The 20,350-nt window shown below is 40.4% G+C and overlaps 1 protein-coding gene across 1 annotated transcript; it reads right to left on the bottom strand.

The window, feature by feature from the left end:
- Positions 1-2,713: 2,713 nt before the first annotated feature.
- On the bottom strand, positions 2,714-14,888 carry gdf5 (growth differentiation factor 5). Its single transcript, XM_032548421.1, has 2 exons — positions 13,739-14,888; positions 2,714-5,058 (listed from the first exon to the last, which is right to left on the bottom strand). The coding sequence occupies exons 1-2, from the start codon at positions 14,403-14,405 to the stop codon at positions 4,151-4,153; spliced, it is 1,575 nt and encodes a 524-aa protein (XP_032404312.1). The 5' UTR covers positions 14,406-14,888; the 3' UTR covers positions 2,714-4,150.
- Between the last annotated feature and the right edge of the window lie 5,462 nt (positions 14,889-20,350).

The raw sequence follows: 20,350 nt of genomic DNA on the forward strand, positions 1-20,350 counted from the left end.
CCTATTTACACCGTCATAAATCATAGGAAATATCAGTCACCATAAATCATACGTACAGATTTAAATCAGCTGTTTGCATAATCCACTGGCTGTGTCTCACATGGACTAATGTGTGGAAATCTGTGATAATTAAATCCAGGCAGTCTCGGTCCGGTTTGCCAGAACTCTGCTGCTCAGCTCCTCCAGCTGCAGCCTGACAGTAGCTCACATTAACTCTGCTTTCTGCGGGGTGTTTGTCTTCAGTGTGACTTTTCTGTGACTGTGTCATCGGCTCTTTGAACAGTTTGGAATAAAAAAACCTTAATACAAAATTTTCACTTCTTGATTTTTGTGAAAAGACAAAAACAAACGTCATATTTTGCAAAATATGAAACTACGTTCTGCATAAAATGTATTTATTGACTGATTATTAACAGTGATTAGCTTAATATTGCAGGATGTTTAAATAGAATGCAATGAAGAAGCAACTGCTGCTGATAATTAACCTTGGAAGGGTCAAAGGTCATCTTTAAACCACCTTTCAGCAGAAAAGATTATTTCCAAGAGGAAAACATCTCATCAGATGCAAACCTTCCCTGGAGATCCAGCAAGAAACGCAAAGAAATTATCAATTAGCTGCTTACAGGTCAAAGGTCAGGCCAAAGCATGGCTTCTTTGGGAGGTTGAAGCAGTTACATCTGAATAAAACTTAAAGTTTCTAGAATAATGAAAACTCGAGAATGAAACTCAAGGAGAGATGTGTCTCAGCAAATCAGCTCAAACAACTACTGACTATAAAACACGGTGGTGGAAGGTTCATGATGTGGGCTTGTTTTGCAGACAAGTGTGACAACTCTACCAAGAGAAAATTCGCCTCACATGATCACAAAAAGGATCCCAAGCAGTCAATGACTAGGCAACTAAAACGTTAATAAAAATAATAATTTTTATTAGGTAATAAAAATGGTTTGAGAACAATTTGTTTAACTGTATTGTTTAGTTAGCCTCACACCAGTAGCTAAACTTTATGTTTGCTGTGTATTTTTGTGTTTCAGATAAAAACAAACTGTGTCTTATCTGTATCTTGTATTTGCTGAGTTAAGCTAAATTTAGGAAAACGTTGTCCTCCCTGGAACCGGAGAGAAGGAGCCGATTGTTGACCCCCAAAGCTCCATAGATCACATCCTTCCAACAAATAAATGGGTTTCATTTAAGACCAAGCTGCCATAAACACAATCAGGAGAAACCGCTGCAGCTGCACCAAACACTTTTTATTACGTGTTAATGATGCAGAGCTGCAGCGAAGCATCCTGAACAGAAACGAGACGCTCGCAGGATCCAAACGCAACCAGAACTATTGAGAGTCTCCCGGTCCAGTTCTGCTCAGCTTCTACCTGTCAGGTTCCATGTGAGGAATGAAAGGTCCGACTGGAGCCTCGGCTTTGATTAGAGGAAACGATGACATCACCGCGTCTCGTTGGCTCCTGGCCCCGACCCGGACAGACGGACAGGTGCTCACTGCCGGCGGGCTTCTCTTAACAACAAGAAGGAAACATTTTTATTAGGATGTTTTTACACCTGATAGTCTGGTAGACTCAATTCGAATTGGGACAAAAATGCATCATTTGTTCCATTTCCAGCTGCTGCTGTTCACTTTCACACTGCTGTTCCCCTCTAATCCAGGGGGGATGGGAGGGGGACAAATGTTGCACTGTAGTCCACTTCCTGCTTTGGGAGCAGTCTCAGGCCCGCTTGGTGTTCATACACACATTTTCAAACCAAATCAGAGTACACTTCAAGCGACCAGAGCAGGGGTTTTTAGGCAGACTAGTTTGCTTTTTTTGCTCCACATCAGAGTTTTGATCACGCGTTCACTCTCCAAACAAATAAAACTTTGATTAAAGCGGACTAAACAGGGCTGGTGTGAATGCAGCCTTAAAGTCAGAGTGTGTAGAAAATATGTCTGGTTTGGTTTGAATGTATATATGCAGGACAAGCATACCGGATACCGCTCCAAAAGCAGGAAGTGGACTACAGCACAGGGGATTCTGGGTAAATACAACCAAAGCTAACGTGCTAGCCTAGCGTTAGCAGCAGAAATGGCTCCTGGTCTTCAGCCAAAGACTAAAGAGAAATCCTCCAACCGCTAAAATCTGACGCTTCCATTTAGTTTCCATCTGGTGAAGAAGGAAGTTGCTCTCAGTGTCTTCAGAGGTTTTTGTGTTGTTTCCTTCAGTGGTTTTTGGTGCAGCGCCCCCACAGTCCAGGAGGGGAACAGGTTGGTTTGACTCAGAACCACAGCAGCTGGAGGTGGAGCAGATGATGGAGTTCTGGTTCCGCAATCAGACTATCTGCTGGAAAAACATCCTTAGACATCACTAAACTTTAAATATTTCAAAACGTGTTAAAACAGGAACTAGTCTGTCTCTGAAACGAGGTTCAGTAGGTGTTGGTTTATCTGCAGTGATCAGAGCTTTTCCTGTTTTTGGCTGTGGGTTTGGAGGAGAACAGAAATGATGGCAGGCCTGAGCACCCGATAAAAAAGTCAAACTCAAAAGTTCAATATTGATACATAATTTTTTTTTTTTTTTTTAAAGAACTATCCATTTAAATAATTAAAACACACCAACGACAAGTGACAAAGTGAAATCAGCAGCAACAATTAAAATCCTCATCCTTTTCCAGTTTGTTCTTTAATCACCAATCATCACTGGCAGGAAACAGAAATCTGTCATTTTAAACAGATTTTATTCATTTAGGTTTTACAGTGCTGGTTTATTTTAACATTGTTGGCCTTTTTAAGGATGTTAATTATGCAGATTAGCCAGAAACTGTAGGAACTTGTTCAACCCCAGTGAAACATGAATGTTATCAATAAAAAAGGCATTCTTGTGTTTGACTGTACTTCTGGCATCTGAAACGCTCAGATTCTTCCAATAGTTCAGTCTGTGGATCATTCCTGATGGGGAGGGGGTCAGAGGTTCCCACTGATAGCAGTCCGAAGCTCAGTCACTTTGGAATTTTTTATTGAAGACTAGTCTAAACAATTTTCCCACATTTGGAGCAGGTCAGATTAGCACTTCATCACTGTTTGGCATTTATACATCAGGGATTCTTCACATGCTTTACAGAAAAAAGGACATCTTAGTTAAGGAATACAAATGACTCCATCAGATAAGTGCTGGAAAAAAGGGGGCGGTTCTGAGTATAATTCACTTAATGTTCCTGCAGAACGTTTTCCACCAATCAGGATGCAGATACGGATCTGAGGAGAGTCTTTTCTGTTTTTGTTTTGGGCCGTCTCTCAGACACATCCTGACAACGTCAACAGTTTAAGTGAGTCTGTGTTTAAGAGCACAATTTCCATCAGTTTATCTTCTTGTGTTTAGCCTTTGCAGCCTTTGGTATGCAGTGTGAAAGCCCACTGGAGTGGGGAGAGCCATGTCTGTGGCACAGCAGTATGGAAGGCCCTTCGTAAACTTACTCACTCTAAAATTAACAATAATAATAACAACCAATCATAGCAAACAAAGTCATATTTTTACGATGTTAGTCATTTATTTATAAAAGTCACACTTTCAAGTTCAATATTGACTACTGAGTTAGCTTACTACCTATTTAGCTTACTGACTAAATATTTAGTTTGAAGCAAGCAAAATATTTAGCTTTAACTAGCTTCAAAGGAAATATTTAGTTTGCAAGCTAAACATTTAACCTACTAACTAAATATTTAGTTCGAAATAAACTAAATATTCAGCTGTAGGTCAGCTTAAAAGTAACTATTTAGTTAGGTTGCTAACTAAATATTTAAATAGCAAACATAACATATAGATTAAAGCTAAATATTTAGTTTGTACCTCAATACTTAGCTTAAAGCTAATCATTCAGTTAGGAAGCAAAACTATTTAGCTCCAAACTAAATATTTAGCTTGCCAATTAAATATTTAGTTTTAAACTGTGATATTTGTAAATGGAGGAATAACATGGTCAAAATATGACTTTGAAATCTTTTTTCTCATGACAAACTAAATTATCCAAATAATTGCTGTTAATTTTTGACAGTGCAACTTTACAAACGGGCCCCATAAAGCAGTGTGTCTTTTGCTCTGTGATGATTTGCTTTGTAGATTTCAGAGAACTTGGAACAAACGGAGTCCGTTTTCTGTGGCTGCTACCTGCAGCCGCAGGACTCCACCACCATCTCCTCGTACTGCTTGTAGACGACATTGTTGGCAGAGTCGATGTAGAGGATGCTGATGGAGCTGAGGCGCGTTGGGACGCAGCAGGTGGGCGGGGTCGTGTCCGGGTCCATGGAGTTGATCAGGGTCTGGATGATGGCGTGGTTGGTGGGCTCCAGGTGAGAGCGTATGGGGAAGTCACAGGCGCCGTCGCAGTGGTAGGCGTCGTACTCCAGCGGCGCGATGATCCAGTCGTCCCAGCCCATGTCCTTGAAGTTGACATGGAGTCGCCGGCGATGGCAGCGCGGCCTGGACTTGGCCGCCTGGTGCTGCGGGAGGATCTGAGAGGGGGCCCGGAGGGGTTTCTTGGCGCCTCTTGGCGGAGGAGCTCGCCTCATCCGTCGCTGGTTGAACAGATACTCGTAGACGGTTTTGTTGTCGTGACCCGAACGTGCTTTGATCTCGTTGTAAAAGAGATCTCGCTTCTTGCTTTTGCCAAACGCCAGGAGGAATGCCTTCTCCTTGTTGGTCCTGCTGGGTCGTGCGAAGCCCAGAGTCCGCAGGTCCAGCGGCCGGCCTCCTCGGTGCTCCAGGGCCTCCAGCTCCAAGCACAGCTGCTGGCTCTTGAATCCCTTGAAGACTTTATAAATGTCAAACACTTCCCACTTGTTGCTGAATCCGCCCAGGAGGTCATCCACTGTCCTGGATTGGAGCAGAGCCGCTTTCTGCCGGCCTGAAGCGCAGCTGTACAGCTTCAACCAGGGCACCGAGCCTCCATCAGCCGCCGCCACAGAAGCCAGCTTCCTCAGGATGCGGAGCTCGGCCCCCAGGAGCCCATCCCGCTCCAGAGAGCTGATGTTGAACTGGTACTTCTGACGTCGCAGCATGGGCCCTCGATCATCTGCCAGAGACAAAACAGTGTTAAAAAGGGTACATTGGCAGTTTCCCACACTGCAGATTTAGTTTAATAAACAGCATCTGTTTGAAGAAACTCTCCCAGCTGGACATATGTCTAATTAATTCAATTTATTACGTGTTTCATACAACTGTTTCCACTTTGTGCATTAATTTGAAAACAGCTTTGCATGGTGATTCCCTAAATTTCTGAATTTTTGGCTATGTGTTGAACAAGAACGTCAAAAAAGGATCATCAATATTTCTATCATTTGTAAACAAATAACAGAAAATCAAAAACTGATGTGAAGTAGACAGCCACTCTGTTGTTCAGTTAACTGAAAACAAAGAATGAAAAATAAAAACAGAAAAAGATTGTTTACAGTTATTTCATCTTTGATAAGTGATGTTTAATGTTTAATCAAGTTAATTGCATGGTCTCCAATTAATCACATTTAATTGCCACAATAAGCAACATTTTCAATTCCAAAACAATTTTTGCTGCTAAATTTTTGAATAAATAGACATGGAACTCCTTTAGAAATGTGGACTGTGGATGCTATTAGCAACATGTTCAGCATCTGGATGCTATTTTAGGCTTGAATAGCTTTGCTAATATGCTAACTCCTTTTTAGCATAACTTGAAAGCAACCATTGTCTTTTCCAGCATCCAATCAGATCGAAGCAGAAATTAACCCCCAGTTGGCCAAGAGAAGAAATGTTGTCCTCCATCGCTGTTGTTAATGGAATTCCCAGTGTTGTATAGTAACGAAGTAAAAATACTTCACTACTTTACTTAAGTATATTTTGGAGTACTTCATACTTTCCTGGAGTATGAAAATTTTTGATGACTTTCACTTTTACTTCACTATATTTCCGAACTTAATTGCGTACTTTTACTCCGATACATTTTCAATGTGTGGTTTAGTTACTCGTTACAAAAAAGCGAGAGAGAGAAACGCAAGTGCTTTGACCCCACCTACTGATTAGCAAGTAGCAAGTAGGCTACCGAACAAAGTCCGTAGCCTGCTTGCCTGGGCTTGTTCATCACCTCCAATAGGATACTTCTTCTTCTTCTTCTTTTCTATTATGGCGGATCACAAGCAACTTTAAGGTGCATACCGCCACCTACTGTACATGAGTGTGTAGAAGCATTACTTCACATCTATTAAATTCTATTTTTTAATTTTGTATTCTTAAGATAAATAAACAATGCTTTCCTTAATTTGTGAATATCTGTTATGTTTCCTTCATTTCCTAATATACCTTTAAGATTCCATTCATGCCCCATATTTCTAACTATTCTCTTTAATTCTTCCCTTTCGAGTTCATTTGACTTACAGTTCATCAATATGTGTTCTACATTTTCTTTCTCTCCACATCTCTCACATTTATCATTATTTTTCCTCCCTATTTTATAAAGCATGTCATTTAAGTAGGTATGACCTACTCTTAATCTACTAATTATTATTTCTTCTCTTCTGTTTCTTTCATTAATGCTTCGAATTTGAACTGACTTTTGTACTTCATATAATCTTCTTCCTTTCTTATCTTCATTCCACATTTTTTGCCATTTCTTGATTTCTTTACTTTTAATTAGGATACACCTGTTTCGCTTCTCCCATTAAACACAAAGCAAGTCTCGCAATCAGTAGCAGTCACATGGAAATTCTATCTTACAAAAACTCCCCGTCCAACTTGAAGAAACACATCGAGGTAACTTCTTATGAAATGGTTATAATCCTCCTGTTTCAGTAACTATAGCTTGGTCACTAGGCACTATTGTGAAATCTTGACCATAAATGAACTTTGTTTGGCATTGTTTCAGTTCCACACTTGGTGTATTTAGCTTAGGCCTAATGTTGACTGTAGCAGGCTACCTAGACTCCTCTGTTCAAGGGGGGGCAGAAGCCATAGCGATAGCAATTTAGACTAAATTTAACAAATATAGGAAAGGCATGCAAGTTCAAAACCAGGTTTACAGATGCCAATAAGCTGCATTTCCCTCCCAATTCTTTTTTTCTTTTGCATAATGACCAGTTGTGTGCACCACCTACTGACTGTAGCATTGACTGATTCACTGATTTGTGAAGTAGAGTAATCGTAACAGCTCTTTTTCTTCATGTTGGCCGCATTTTCTGTACTATTTATTTTTCTCATTTTCAGCACTGACCTTACTTGAAGGGAAAACTTAAGGCTTACAAAAACTTTGTATTTTCTGTCCTGGAGGGTTTACTAAGAAGCTGGTTCAGTTGTAAAGCAGGTTAAGTTAACCTTGTGCTATAGGTAAAGCACCTAATTTTCTTAACTAAATGATGCCTGCAGGCATATCTATTAGCAGGTTTAATTTTGCCTGCACTTGGTTGGGTACATTATTTTAAGTGTATTTGACAAGTTTTCCAAAATATAAAAAATGTCATTCAAACTGCATTTGCTTTGTTTTACTTTTTACTTGTACTTTTCATTACATTACTTGAGTACATCCATTTTTACAGTAATTTCCATACTTAAGTACAAGAAGTTTCAGATACTTTAAGACTTTTACTCAAGTAACATTTCAGTCAGTGACTTCGACTTTTACCAAAGTCATATTTTGGAGAGGTACTTATACTTTTACTTGACTCTGAGATTTCAGTACTTTATACAACACTGGGAATTCCCTTGTGCGTCAGAGTTACTGGCGTACCGGAAACTTGTGATTATAAAGGTTCCATTCAATACTTTTGTATGTAAAAAAAAAAATGCCTAAAGTTTTTTTAACTGGTTGAAATCTATGTAATTAATTAATCGACATTAACAGATTAAAGTCCCAGTCCTATTAGACGTCAAAATAGAAACATTTCTTTTAAATCCTGTATTTATAAAGCACAACACTGACTGACCTTTGTAAAATATTGTCATAGTGAAAGGAAGCAGCAGAAAATTTACTGCTCAATAGTTATTTTGTCACATTTCTGAACTCAGGTTTTCCACTTCTGTTGCATCTGCAGCATCTGATTCACAAAACAAACAGCAGGACTAATCAGTCACTGCAAACAAATGTTTTTGTAACAACTCTGTTATTGCACCACAGGAAACTCAGAAGTGGCATAGAGGAATGAAAATGGTTCCTCGGTGAGTCAGATCATAAAACCTGAACAGTGTCTCATTGTGTCAGAGAGGAATATCATTTAGGATCACATTTAATGTGCATGTCTTTAAAAACTAATTGGGAAAAGAACGTGAGATTATTTATTCCTCTCAGATTTTACACTTCACACTAGAAAAACCAGAGATAATTCCACTGAAAAACTCAAATGTTTCATCAATGGCCTTCTTTTATATACAAACAACCTATAACTGAGATGGTTGACTAACATGCCAGAAGCAATCAAAGCAACACTGCAGGTATGTTTTGATGATAGGAAAGCATTATAAAATTATATAAATCTAAAAAAATCAAATTTACATAATTTCCCCCCTTTAAATTATGCACATTGTAAAATAACTTAATAATTTATTTGAATTACGGTACTCTCAAAAGTGTGTTTCTGAATATCAATCAAATATTTATTTAGCGTTTCCAAGTTGAGAAAAATATATTCTAGATGAAGAAAAATTTTGCTGACAATTTTTGTTTCTGTAGATTAGGGATCCTCAAATCTGTGCGTAGAGGTTTGCACTACAAAAACACAAAATCTTAAGTATTTTTTTGTTTAATTTCTATTGCAAATATCTTAGTACACTTTAAATAAGTCAAAATTGACTTACCAGTAACTTTTCAGCAAGAAATAAGAGCTTTAAGAAAATAACTCCTTAATACTCCTTAATGATGGAAAAAGTACTAACTCCATTGGCAGATTATTTTACTTATAACATGGCAAAATGTCTTGTAATAAGTGAAATAATCAAATACTTATTCATCAATAGTATGGAAATACTTAAAACAGGCTACTATGTCTAGCTGAAAAATTACTTGTAAGTTAGCTTTGTCTTATTTCAAGTGTATTGAGGTAATTGCACTAGAAATTAGACTAAAACTACTTGTGTTTTTGCAGTGTGGTGTCCTGCAACTTGTAGATGTGTCCCTGTACCTGAAACGACTCAATCACCTCCTTTGTGCTCAGTCCTGCTCCTGACGTGATTATGTGACTCAGATGTATTGAAGCAGAAATACATCTACAAGTTGAAATGAACTCCGTCCCTTGAGGCCTGGAGTTCAGGACACCTGCTATAGATATTTTTCCTTTTTGTGCCAGTAAAGGCTAATGAGTTAGTTTTCCACATAAAGTTGTAGAAACGTGGAGAGCACTATGAGATGTTTTGTTTCCTTTCAATGGTAGAAACCAGCAAAGGTCATCCAAATGAAACCCAGCATAGAGATAATCTAAAACACACCCAAACACGCGTGTTTGTAATTGTAGTATTTTGAGGACCTTGGCTCATGTGAGACTTTCTGAGGTCTGTCACACTAAACCGAAACCGGACCCCAAACCAAACCCTGAAACCAAGCTTGAGCCTTCAGACTGCAACAATGTGATGTCCTTTCTTTTCCAAAGATGTCCTGAAACTCATCACAGTCCTCAAAAGAACCTCTGGATCCTCATACAGTTTATTCCTTCTCACGACACCCCTCCTCCCATCCAGCACCACCAGAGCGGTAAAAAGTACATTAGAACCAGACAGGGAGACCACATCTGACCACAAACAGGCCTGCTATTACAGACCTGCAGCTATTCCCCACTGACAGCAAACCAGCATCTGCTACAGAGGAAACAAACCATCAACAGCAAACACACATACACACAGAAAAAGAAAGAAATGTTGGCACTTCTCTACAGACGGCCTGATTAAAGCTGAGAGGAATTTGATTTCACAAAGTCTCACATACTTTTAAAGCAGAAAGGTTGAAAATGTTTGCAAGCTGCGAAAATGTTTACAAGCTGCTGAGCTCTCAGGTGTGGTCTTTGTTATCACCTCAGACTTTACATCCTTTAATGTACGAAAGAAAATCCAAACTATTTCAGGCACTGAGCCCACATGGAAAAGGTTTTCCTGGAGATAATTTGAGCTTTCTAAATAACGTTCTTGGCCTCAGATTTCACCTGTCACAGGCTTCAGGCGAGCGGACGGTGGGTGGGCCGTTAGACTGATCAGAGCTGCAGTTAACACTCAGAGAGAGCTGGTTATCAAAAACTGAGCTTGGATTCCATTTTTTGTTTGAATAGCTAATGTAGCTGATGCTACGTAAAGAGCACTGATGGGTTTTCTAAATATAAATTTTTCTTCTGACAGTGGGTAGATTTGATGTGAATCCTGCTGTTTTCAGGGATGGCTCTGGTTTATTTTAATGACGTCTGTTGTGTCTCATAATGAATTTAAATGAGGCAAGAAAAGAAAACTACAGCAAATTATAATAAAATCTTGTGTGGTGCTGGCTGCAAAGCTTCCAATGCACCACAGGGATGTTGCTGGTTGTTTGGTTTCCTTGTAATTTTGTACTTCTGCACATTTTTAGTTTGGTGGTAAAAATGTAAAATAGTCTTATCTTATTAGTCGGGATATTGTGGATGAGAAGATGTTCAGTACCTCCCTAATTCTGTCTCCAGGCTGCAGCATCAGGCTTATTGCTGTGTGAATTACAGTCAAAGTGGTTAAATCCAGGCAGATAGAGGTTGGGAATCTGATTTAGTTGGACTTACACAATTAATAGATGAGCTCCTCAAAATGGTTTGCTCTGAAATGCTTTTACTGTTGCTCTTTAGGGATCCAAGAGAGCTTTTCAAAGACACCGAGGGGGTAAAAAAACAACAATAAAACAGCAGAGGAAAAAAGGAAGAAAGAAAATAAATAATAACAATTTAAAACAGTAACACAAACGAGGAATGAAAAGTGAAATGAAGGAAGACTATAAAAAGGAAAGGGAAGCTGTAAGGTCATCAGTCTCTTCTGTAAATATGTGGTCGAGGTCGATGGCATCCTGCTGAGGACTTGCTGAACAAATACAGGCCAAATTACAAGTGCATTAAGTGCTGGAAACATAAACCTTCCAGCAGCAGCAGAAATATTAAACTTTGGTCATTTAAACATTGTTTCAAACAGTTTTACACGGTAAAAACAACACGACACCAAAGGGGGCCTGGAGGAGCGTTTATTTACCCTCCTGGAGACGGATATCACTGAGAGCCCACCAGATGTTGGAAAAGCACAGCTGCAACTCACAGATGGGTAAAGTCTGCAGTACGTCCACAACTGGATCAGAACAAACACACACACACACACCTACAGTACATCCATGTTCCCAGGATTGCTCCATGGAAGCACTGGGAAGTCTGGTTTCAGACTCTGCAAACAAAATGCTTCCATTAAATACATTCTGAGCTTCTAACAAGTACCAACATTTGCAAAAGGAATCCAGAATCATAGCTTATATTTTCTAAATGCCTCCTGGTGGTTCATAACTAACCACAACTTTATCCTAGTAATTGAGACAATAACCAGAAGAATCTGTTAATCGTATCGCTGCTCGTATTTTCTGCATTTGACCATTTTTTTAAACATGATGCAAAAATCTGACAGAATTGTAATCTGTCATTTTAACAGATTACAATTCACACATCTGACAACTTGGCGGAAGAGCAAAGAGATCTTCAATCAATAACAAAATTCCCTCATGAACATCATCTCTGACCTGGACACTAATTTTAATGCTTCTTGCTTCCCAGAGCTCTGGATGCTTTGCAGTGCCAAAGCGCCACGTCGTGCAGGAAAAGAAAAACCATCGATCACAGAGTTTTCCCGACTTCTGATCACTTAAATTGGTACCTGGTTATGATGTCACCAGGTGACTCTGGACTCATCCAATCACAGAACAGGTGCTTAGAACAGATAAATGTGCCAAAACTTTCTTCAGCTAAACAGAAACAAAACTTTGAACCCAAAGAAGAACGGTTCAATTCTTCCAGCTGAAAACTTGACATCAAGGTGAACTTTGACCTGACCCTTCAGAGCCACATAAAGACAGTTACAAAGTCGGCCTTCTATCAGCTGAATAACATTTCCAGGATTAAAAGATTAATGCCTCAGCATCAGAGAAACTCATCCATGCATTTATCTTTAATCGATCTTTAATTGATTACTGCAGCAGCGTCTTATGGTGAACTGCCTTGCTACTGAAATGTTTTGTACAAATAAACTTGACTTTGCTTAACTTTATGCTGTCAAGCTAACACCTGTGACTCAGTTTCTTCATTATGCCAATATTCAATCTGTTTATAGATAATCATTCTATCCCTTCATACCTCAGGCCACGCCTCCAGGCACCATCATGCACTTTGTTCACAGAAACACGCGTTGGTAAATGACCAGTTGAAATTATAATACAGTCTATCAGCAGAAAAAGCCAGAACACACATGGGTTTTATTGCTGTATACCTACAAAACAGTGATCTCGTAAAAAAACTCTGGGTCACCTGATCATTGTTGCGGCTCTTACTTGTACTGCTGTGCCCTGGAGTCAGTGCCTGTGTTTTAGGCAGGCATGCACTCAGATATTTGATATTTTGCTTCAACTCGTCTGGTTTCATGTGACATGAACACTTTTAGGGAGGAATTACATTAGCCCAATTCTTCACTAAATAATTTCAAAACTGTAAATGGATAAAATAACTGGATGGAAATTGAAACATCATCCATGGAGGAGGCTGTCTGCAGAAAAGTGGCACTCTCTCTGGGAATGGTTTGTAAAAACAAAGCAGAGGACGTAAGGAGGGAAAAGAGACTTTTCATGTCTCCATTTGTCATTCTGCCCTGCAGAGCAGGCTGCAGAAAATCATGAGGATCCTTTTCTCTCTTCCTCTCACACACCCAGCACCGCCCCCTCTGGTGACCTGCAGATTGCAGGTTGACCCCGCTCACTCCACACCCATCCATCCTCTCTTCCTCCAGAGCTCTATCACTGTCTTGTTTTAGATCTGATCGAATGCACGGCTCTGAAGCTCCAGAGTTTTCACTCCCCCAAACATGATTCAGGCAACATCCATCTAATGTTTTATTGGATTTAAACAAAACTACCTAATGCAGGAGTGCAAAACTTTTTAAATCAGGAGCCACAACTGTGAAGTTCAAAATAGTCATGGGCCACAAAAACTGTATCTGTCTTCTTATGAAAAATGCAAAAACAATTCTATCGAAGAAGCAAACTAAATACAAAAAATTCTAATTAAATTATTACATTTTATAGATTAATTTTTATACAGAAATTATCTGCAAATTATTTTAGAGTCATTGTAGGCCACAGATTGTTGTTTAAAACATTCTCTCATAAATTAGTTTAATTCTACCTTTCAGTAAAGGTTTGTGGATGTTTGTTTTGCTATTTACTGTAACATTAAAATGAAAGCAAAAATGTGTTTACTTAAAGATTAATAATTTGTGGTGTTGCTTACATTTTATTTTTTTACATCTTTTTTTGATCAGTGAAATTCTCTTTAGTTTGCATCACCAGCCTCAGTCTGTTGAAATAAATCTGTGCTGTTTTTGAATCATTGTGAAGGTCCAAATGGGCCCTGGGCTGCACTTTGGACATCCCTGACCTAATCATTTTAAGCACGTTAATATCTCGTTATTTCCTTCTTTATTAAGTGGTCGCGGTTATTTCACGTTAACACAGTTGAAGCAGATCTTCTGTGGTTTCTTGGGATACTCACCGTGTCCTCGGTCCACGAAGCTGGTGATGGTGTTGGCCAGGCCGGCCTCATGCAGCGCGCTGCTGTTCAGGTTCCCGCTGCTCAGGGACCAGTACAGGGACAGCATGTAGTCGTGCGGGGTCACCAGCGGCTGCTTGTCGCCCAGTTTCTGCCTCCTGGCGGCGGCTCCGCGCTGCGCCGCCGGAGGAAAGCCGCCGCGTGCCGCCGCCGCCGCTGCGCTCGCCCTGGCGGCGACCTTTCCCGCAGGTTTCCCGGGTGAATCTCCAACTCCGACACCTCCTCCCGCATGTGCGGGGGCGTGCGGTTTGACGCGTGCATCCGCAGCGGGAGGCCAGGAGCGCGCAGCCTCTTTGCGCCCCAGGTCCAGCGCTCCGGTCGGCTGCTCCAGCTGCTGATGATGGTGAGGATGCGGATGTTCAGGGTTCCCTCCCGCAGTCTGTTTTCCTCTCATCGGGATTGTCTCGGCTGTAATCAGCGGGGGTCCTGCGTGGTGTTTCCAGCTCCCTGCAGCGGGGACCGGCTGCCTCCCTGTGGGGTGCGCGGATCCACGGTGGGTTCCTCCTGTGCGCTCTGCGGGTCCGCTCCGGCTGAGGGAGCCGCGGACAGGTTGCAGGTAGAAGAAAGTCCAGCAGCTGAGCAGCAGAGAGAGACGTGTCACAACGTTCATCCTAAAGCCCTGAAGCGCGCCGGCAGGCCGTCATGGTACAGAGCACAAAGTCACTTCAGGATCAGCGCAGCTGCTGGGCTGGAAGCGGAGCAGAGCGCAGAGATGTGGAGGCTTTCATCCTCATGTCAGACTCTGCGCGCTGCAGGACAAACTTCTTATCCGACCAGAAACAGAGAAAAAAACTCAAATCAACGCAAATCAAACCGATCCTATAAAAGTCCTGCAGACTGTATTCTGTCCTCTGTCATGTTGAGGAAGCAGAATGCAGTGGAAGCCCCGCCAGCGCCAGAAGAGCTGCTCTGCTGGATTTCTGGAAGAAACTTCTTTAAATCCCACTTTTTTTTCTTCCATGAGAGGCAAGAATGGCGTAATGCCGCTGCCTCCGTTTTTTCTCTTTTCCTCCAAAAGTTTGAACTCCGTCCAGTGAAAATATTTCACACACACACAACCTCTCTCTCCCTCACACACACACACACACGCACACCCACCCACCCACACACACACACACACACACACACACACACACACACACACACGCACACACCAACAAGCCAACCTGCAGGTGCTCCAGAAATCCTGCAGCAAACCTGAGCGCAGGAATTGGGGACGGAATTCCAGAAAGCGGTTTTAATTACCCCGTGATGTCATGCTGTCCAGACTCATTTAACAGCAATATTTCACCCCAAATCTTCCTCCCTCTTTTCCACCGATGACTCACTGAGACTGCAGCACGAAATGGCACAGAGTGACCCCCTCAGCGCGCAAACACCAGAGGAGAGGAGAGTGCTTTATGGCGTTGAAGGCGAACTGTTTTAACTGCTCTAAAGTGATGTGAGCAACATCTCAGAGGCCCCGAAGGGCCCCTGGTGCAGCTGCATCTTTTAGTTCTTAAAGGTTTCAAACAAATCATAAAACAACTTGAGCATGGACATAAAAATATTTGTTTCAGACAATATTAAGTCAAGATGCTCATGTTTTATCTATATAAATTGATGAGTTTTTAATCGAAAATGACGTAAAATCAGCAAAATTTTAAATTAAAAATCTAATTTAGCTGCTAAGTTGGTAAACAAATAGATTTTAATTTATTCTTCAACTATCAGATTTGTGCCAAGTTTACCTTCCCGGTGTTTCAGGAAAACCTAATCAGGATTTTCTTTAGAAATGTGGATGCTGACATTAGCATTAGCTGCTACATGTTTAGCACTGACATGCTTTGCTGATAGCCTACCTCGTTTTAACACAGCAATAGTCTTTTTCAGCGTCCAATCAGAGATGCAGCTCCGTCATCCATCACTGTTGTTAGCGGATGTCGTTTGTGTGTCACGTTTACAGCTGTACTAGAAACGTGTGAGAATAAAGGTTCCATTCCGTAACCATTCTATGTAAAAAAAAATAATGATAATATTACATTATTAGTTGTGTTAAAAATTTTAACATGTTAAAATGTGTATATTTAGTTCATTCATTAACATGTTAAAGTGGTTCTGATTTATGAAATGTGTATAAAAATGATCTGTATTAGTCCAACAATCTATTGATTGATGCTTTAACAAACTTCATCTCAACTATATTTTTGAATATTTCACTGAATAAAGCTTCACTAAAGTTTGTACAATCCAGTAAAATCAATATTTTTTTATTACTCATCAAACTGTATGAGTAAGCCTAATTTTTCCCAGTGATTTAAGAAAAACAAGAGAACACAACAACACTCCCTAAAGTCAAACTATTATCAAACCTAATTAAGAAGTTTGTGTTTTTCTCCGTTCAGCCTTGAAGAGACTATTAAGCTGCTGAAAGTTAATTATTATATTAATAATATTCAAATTTATTGAATAAGTTTGTATCTAAAGTCATGTTTAATAAATTAGAATATTGTTTCAATTTTTATATATTTCACTAATACATTTAATACATGGATTAATTTCACCCAGACTGACATTGTCAAGCCTTTATTTCTCTTAATTGTGAGGATTTTCTAATCTAATTTTAATCCAAACATGTTGGATTGAAATCTTACATCAGAACAATAAAATTCTGGTTTATTGAATATGACGTGCATCCAGCACTCTTTCATAAAATGACTCTGAAACACACGAGAGGCTCGATGGTATATTCACTTCTAACTTAAGAAAACTCAAAGTATTCAAAGTAAATAAAGTAACCATAGCACTGGAAAAAAAAGACTCATTTAACAGAAAACACTCAATTGATACAACGTGCTGATGACGACATCACGTGACTCCCTCCGGTGGGCTTTAATCCGGAAGTAGCTTTGTTCGAGTATCTGAACAGGGAAAACTTGAATATCCATGCTGCAAATTACAAACTAGAATGGAAATGGCGGCTGAGGCGGAAACACCACGACCAGCCGCGCGAGTTTGAGTTGAAACTAAGAAGTAAGTTTTGTCAGCACGGACTGTAACTGCGGCCCAGCTGGAGACGTCTCGTCCGCCATATTGGAGCGAAATATTTAGGTATCAAAATACATATTTAGTTTGAAGCTAAGCATGTAGCTTGAGAACGGAATATTTAGCTCAAACCTAAGCAATTAATTCGGAACTAAATGTTTATTTTCCCAACGAAATATTTAATTTGATAAGTATATAGTGTGTAAACTAAATATTTAGCTTGTTAAATATTTAGTTTGGAACTCTGACAGTTATGTAGGAATAATATGGTGAAAATATGACACTTTTTTTTCTGAAAGACTAAATAAACCAACTTACTGCTGCTGATTTTTTCCTGTGTAATTTTCCAAATGGCAGCCCATAGTTTCAGACGCCATGGTGTCAAACAGCAACAATCATTCTTTGTTTTTACCTTCTGCCTCACTGATGAGTCTGGTAGATTTAACTTGGTAACCTCTGCAGCGCCCCCTGATGTGTGGATCTTGAACTGCAGTCTTGACCCTGTAATTTGGAGTAATCAGTGCAACTCTTCATATTATCACATCATCCTGGGTTTGTCAGGTTTACAGTTTTTAAACGTCCTTTTTTCTCAGCATTACAGCGATCTTGGTTCTGATTCGGAGTCTAATTTATGACACCACAAACAGCGCCAGTCTGGAGCCATAAACATAGTTTCAACCAAGCTTTAGGAGTAATTAGCAGCCAGAAAAGTTGGGTCAAACCCAGAACTCTTGGCAGCGGCGGCAGTCCCTGGTGGTTTGGAGCTGGTTCTGGTTCTGCCTTGTTTGTCTTTCTGTTCTCTTGACTTGTGTTTTTCAGCATCAGAACGTGGAGATGATGGATGAGGTGAAGTGATTGGATATTACGAAGCTGTCGCTGATCAGATGCGGGCCGGTGCTGATGCGGCCGGCTGCAGTGATGGTGACGGGTTTGTGTTGGCCGCAGCCTCAGCTGGCAGGGTGATTACATGCAGGTAACTGTGACCGAGTTCAGAGCGGCTCTGTTTGGCTCTACGGCTCATTACGCAACAGAAAACTAAATCACTGATTCAAAATTGGCTTTATTGCCCTGAACAACACGGCTTGGGCTGATGGTGAAGTTACACAGCAGGCTTTTCCTCTCTTTTCCTCTTTCAACACACTTTTTACACCTTTTTCTCCCTCGTAGTGAAAGCATGAATGTTAGTTTTACACCTCTGGTTTCTTTCAGGTTGCTGTGCTTGATTCTTCTTCTGCTGTTGGTGAAACAGAAACGAGGAGCAACAGAGAACAACTTGTCCTCACAAAGCTCAACTTTAATTCCGCAGGTTTGATTTTCTGTTTGTTTTTCTCAGCTGGTTTGCACATTTTCTCTCTGCGGTAATATTTTGTCATCCAAACCATGCTGGTTAGATTTATTTTGTAAAGAGAGCCTTAAAACTGTAATTTCTAATCAAATGTGAAAAGTAATTTGAGGCAACAAAAACAAGGTGGGAAGAAAAGAAGAAACAGAAGCTGCAGCAGGACTGAAAGTACCAACCAAAGCAGATCTGACAAAAACTGAAAGGAGCCGGGAGACTTCACATCGGTGGATTGGTGCAGCTGAAGATCTGGTTGTGGAGCTGGGAAACTAACACAAACCAACACAAAGAGTAGTCAGTATCTTACCCATTAGAGAAGGAAAGGTACTGGGGCTGCAGCTCCCCCTGGTGGTGACCAAAACATCTAAAAATGAAATTCAAATGAAAATATTTTCAAACAAATAAAACTTTTTAAAGGCTGTTTGTAAAGTTACCCACTGAAAAGTTAACAGCAGTAATTTGAGTTATTTAACCTTAGGGAGAAAATGGTGGTTAATTTTTCAGTTATATTTTCACCATGTTATTAATTTAGAAACACTACAGTTTCAAATAAACATTTAATTTACAAGCTAAATATTTAGCTCCAAAATGAACATTTAGCTTTCTAATTAAACAAAGTAACAAGGGTGGAACATGAATTATATCCTACAAACAGAACCTCTATGGTGGAGCATTAATATCCCTATAACTCATGGAGATGTGAGAAATGTGAACTGGCATGATGTCTCTGTATTTCTGTTAATGTTATATCAAATACAACACTATGATGATGATGATGAAGAAGGTATAAAAAAGAAAACCGGATGAGATTTAGTCAAACTCAGATTCATGTCATCCAGAGTGATTGTGATCCAGGATCCGGTGCCAGAGCAGAACCGGCCCAGACGCAGAGGAGGGAGAAGAATAACTGGATAAAAAAACATTAGAGGAAGTGGACAAAACTGGAAGTGAGAATGAAAGTGAATCTCAACAACAAGGAGCCGGCACCGGGCTCGATCCGTCACCGTGTCACTTATCTAATCCAGAACAGAACCCGGCTCGCTGCAGCCCAGGAGGGTCTCAGCCTCCGGAGCAAAAGTCATCTGGCTTGAATCTGCTCCGGCATCTTCGCTGGATGTTCCAAACTCAGAAATATCAACAAGTCATCTCTGTAGGCCAAAGTTTCTCTGTGAAAAACCACATTTCCTCCGAAGTTGCTGCGCTGGACGTTCCTGGCCTGGAGCTGGACGTCTGAATGATCTGTTTACATCTGAGCGTCGCCCACCTTCCTCAGATACAGGAAGTGCCTTTACATCCACAGAAGCTGTAAAAACTTTCAACATGCGGACAAAAATAAAGCTAACCACATTTATTTCTTTAAACAAGAAGACGAGAGCGAAGACAGGAAATAACCAGAACAGTCAAAGAAACGGCCTGGTAGATAGAAAACGACAGATCAAGTCACATGATTACATATGATGATCAATAAATGATCTAACAGTGTGGCGTTCTGCATGTTCCACCAGAAGGTCAGAGGTCGCCCCAACAGGTCAGAGGTCAGCGTTGAACTTTCCTGAGTTCCGAACCGAAGCTGAGAGCAAAGATGGCAATATTCTGACATTATTCTATTATTACAATTTTTATTTTATATTCTGACATTATTCCCGTATCATAAGGACTTTATTCTGGTAATAATGTGACTTTTTTCCTCATATTGACGTTATTCCCTTGCTATTTTCTTGCTTATCGACCTTTTTTATTTTCTTATCCTGGGCTGATACTCCATCGTAATTTCCCGCCTTGTAAACGAAGACCATGCTGCCGCCGTTTGCGCCGTTTTGTCATTAGTGCTGTTCGCTTTGTGAACAAGAAGCAAAGACGGAGTAGACAGACAAGATGTGGAAAAGTTACATTGACCCTTTGCAACGATGTCATCTAACCTCGTCGAGGTCGGAAGTGAGGAATGGTCACATTTCTTTCACCAGTGTAGCCATGGCATCTGCTGGTTCAAGTTGAGCTAACTTGTCTGTGGAAGTAGCAAACCTACCTGGGGGACATAGACAGCAGTATTTACAAAAATTGCACACAGTTAGCTGAGAAACCAACTCGTCGGACTCATTTTGCCCAAACACCGGAGGAGATGTATTTCCATTCTCAGACTTATATGAGGCGATGCGGACAGCAGCCATTTCGTTGATTTTTCTTTCTATGAC

This window comes from Xiphophorus hellerii, chromosome 20 (genome assembly GCF_003331165.1).
Source record: "Xiphophorus hellerii strain 12219 chromosome 20, Xiphophorus_hellerii-4.1, whole genome shotgun sequence".
NCBI classification, from domain to species: domain Eukaryota; kingdom Metazoa; phylum Chordata; class Actinopteri; order Cyprinodontiformes; family Poeciliidae; genus Xiphophorus; species Xiphophorus hellerii.

Bases quoted from the DNA above. Each gene is read 5' to 3' on its own strand.
- gdf5 (XM_032548421.1), bottom strand. From the start codon at position 14,405: ATGAACGTTGTGACACGTCTCTCTCTGCTGCTCAGCTGCTGGACTTTC. The intron at 5,059-13,738 runs GTGAGTATCCCA...TGTCTCTGGCAG, and splicing joins CTTCGTGGACCGAGGACACG to ATGATCGAGGGCCCATGCTG.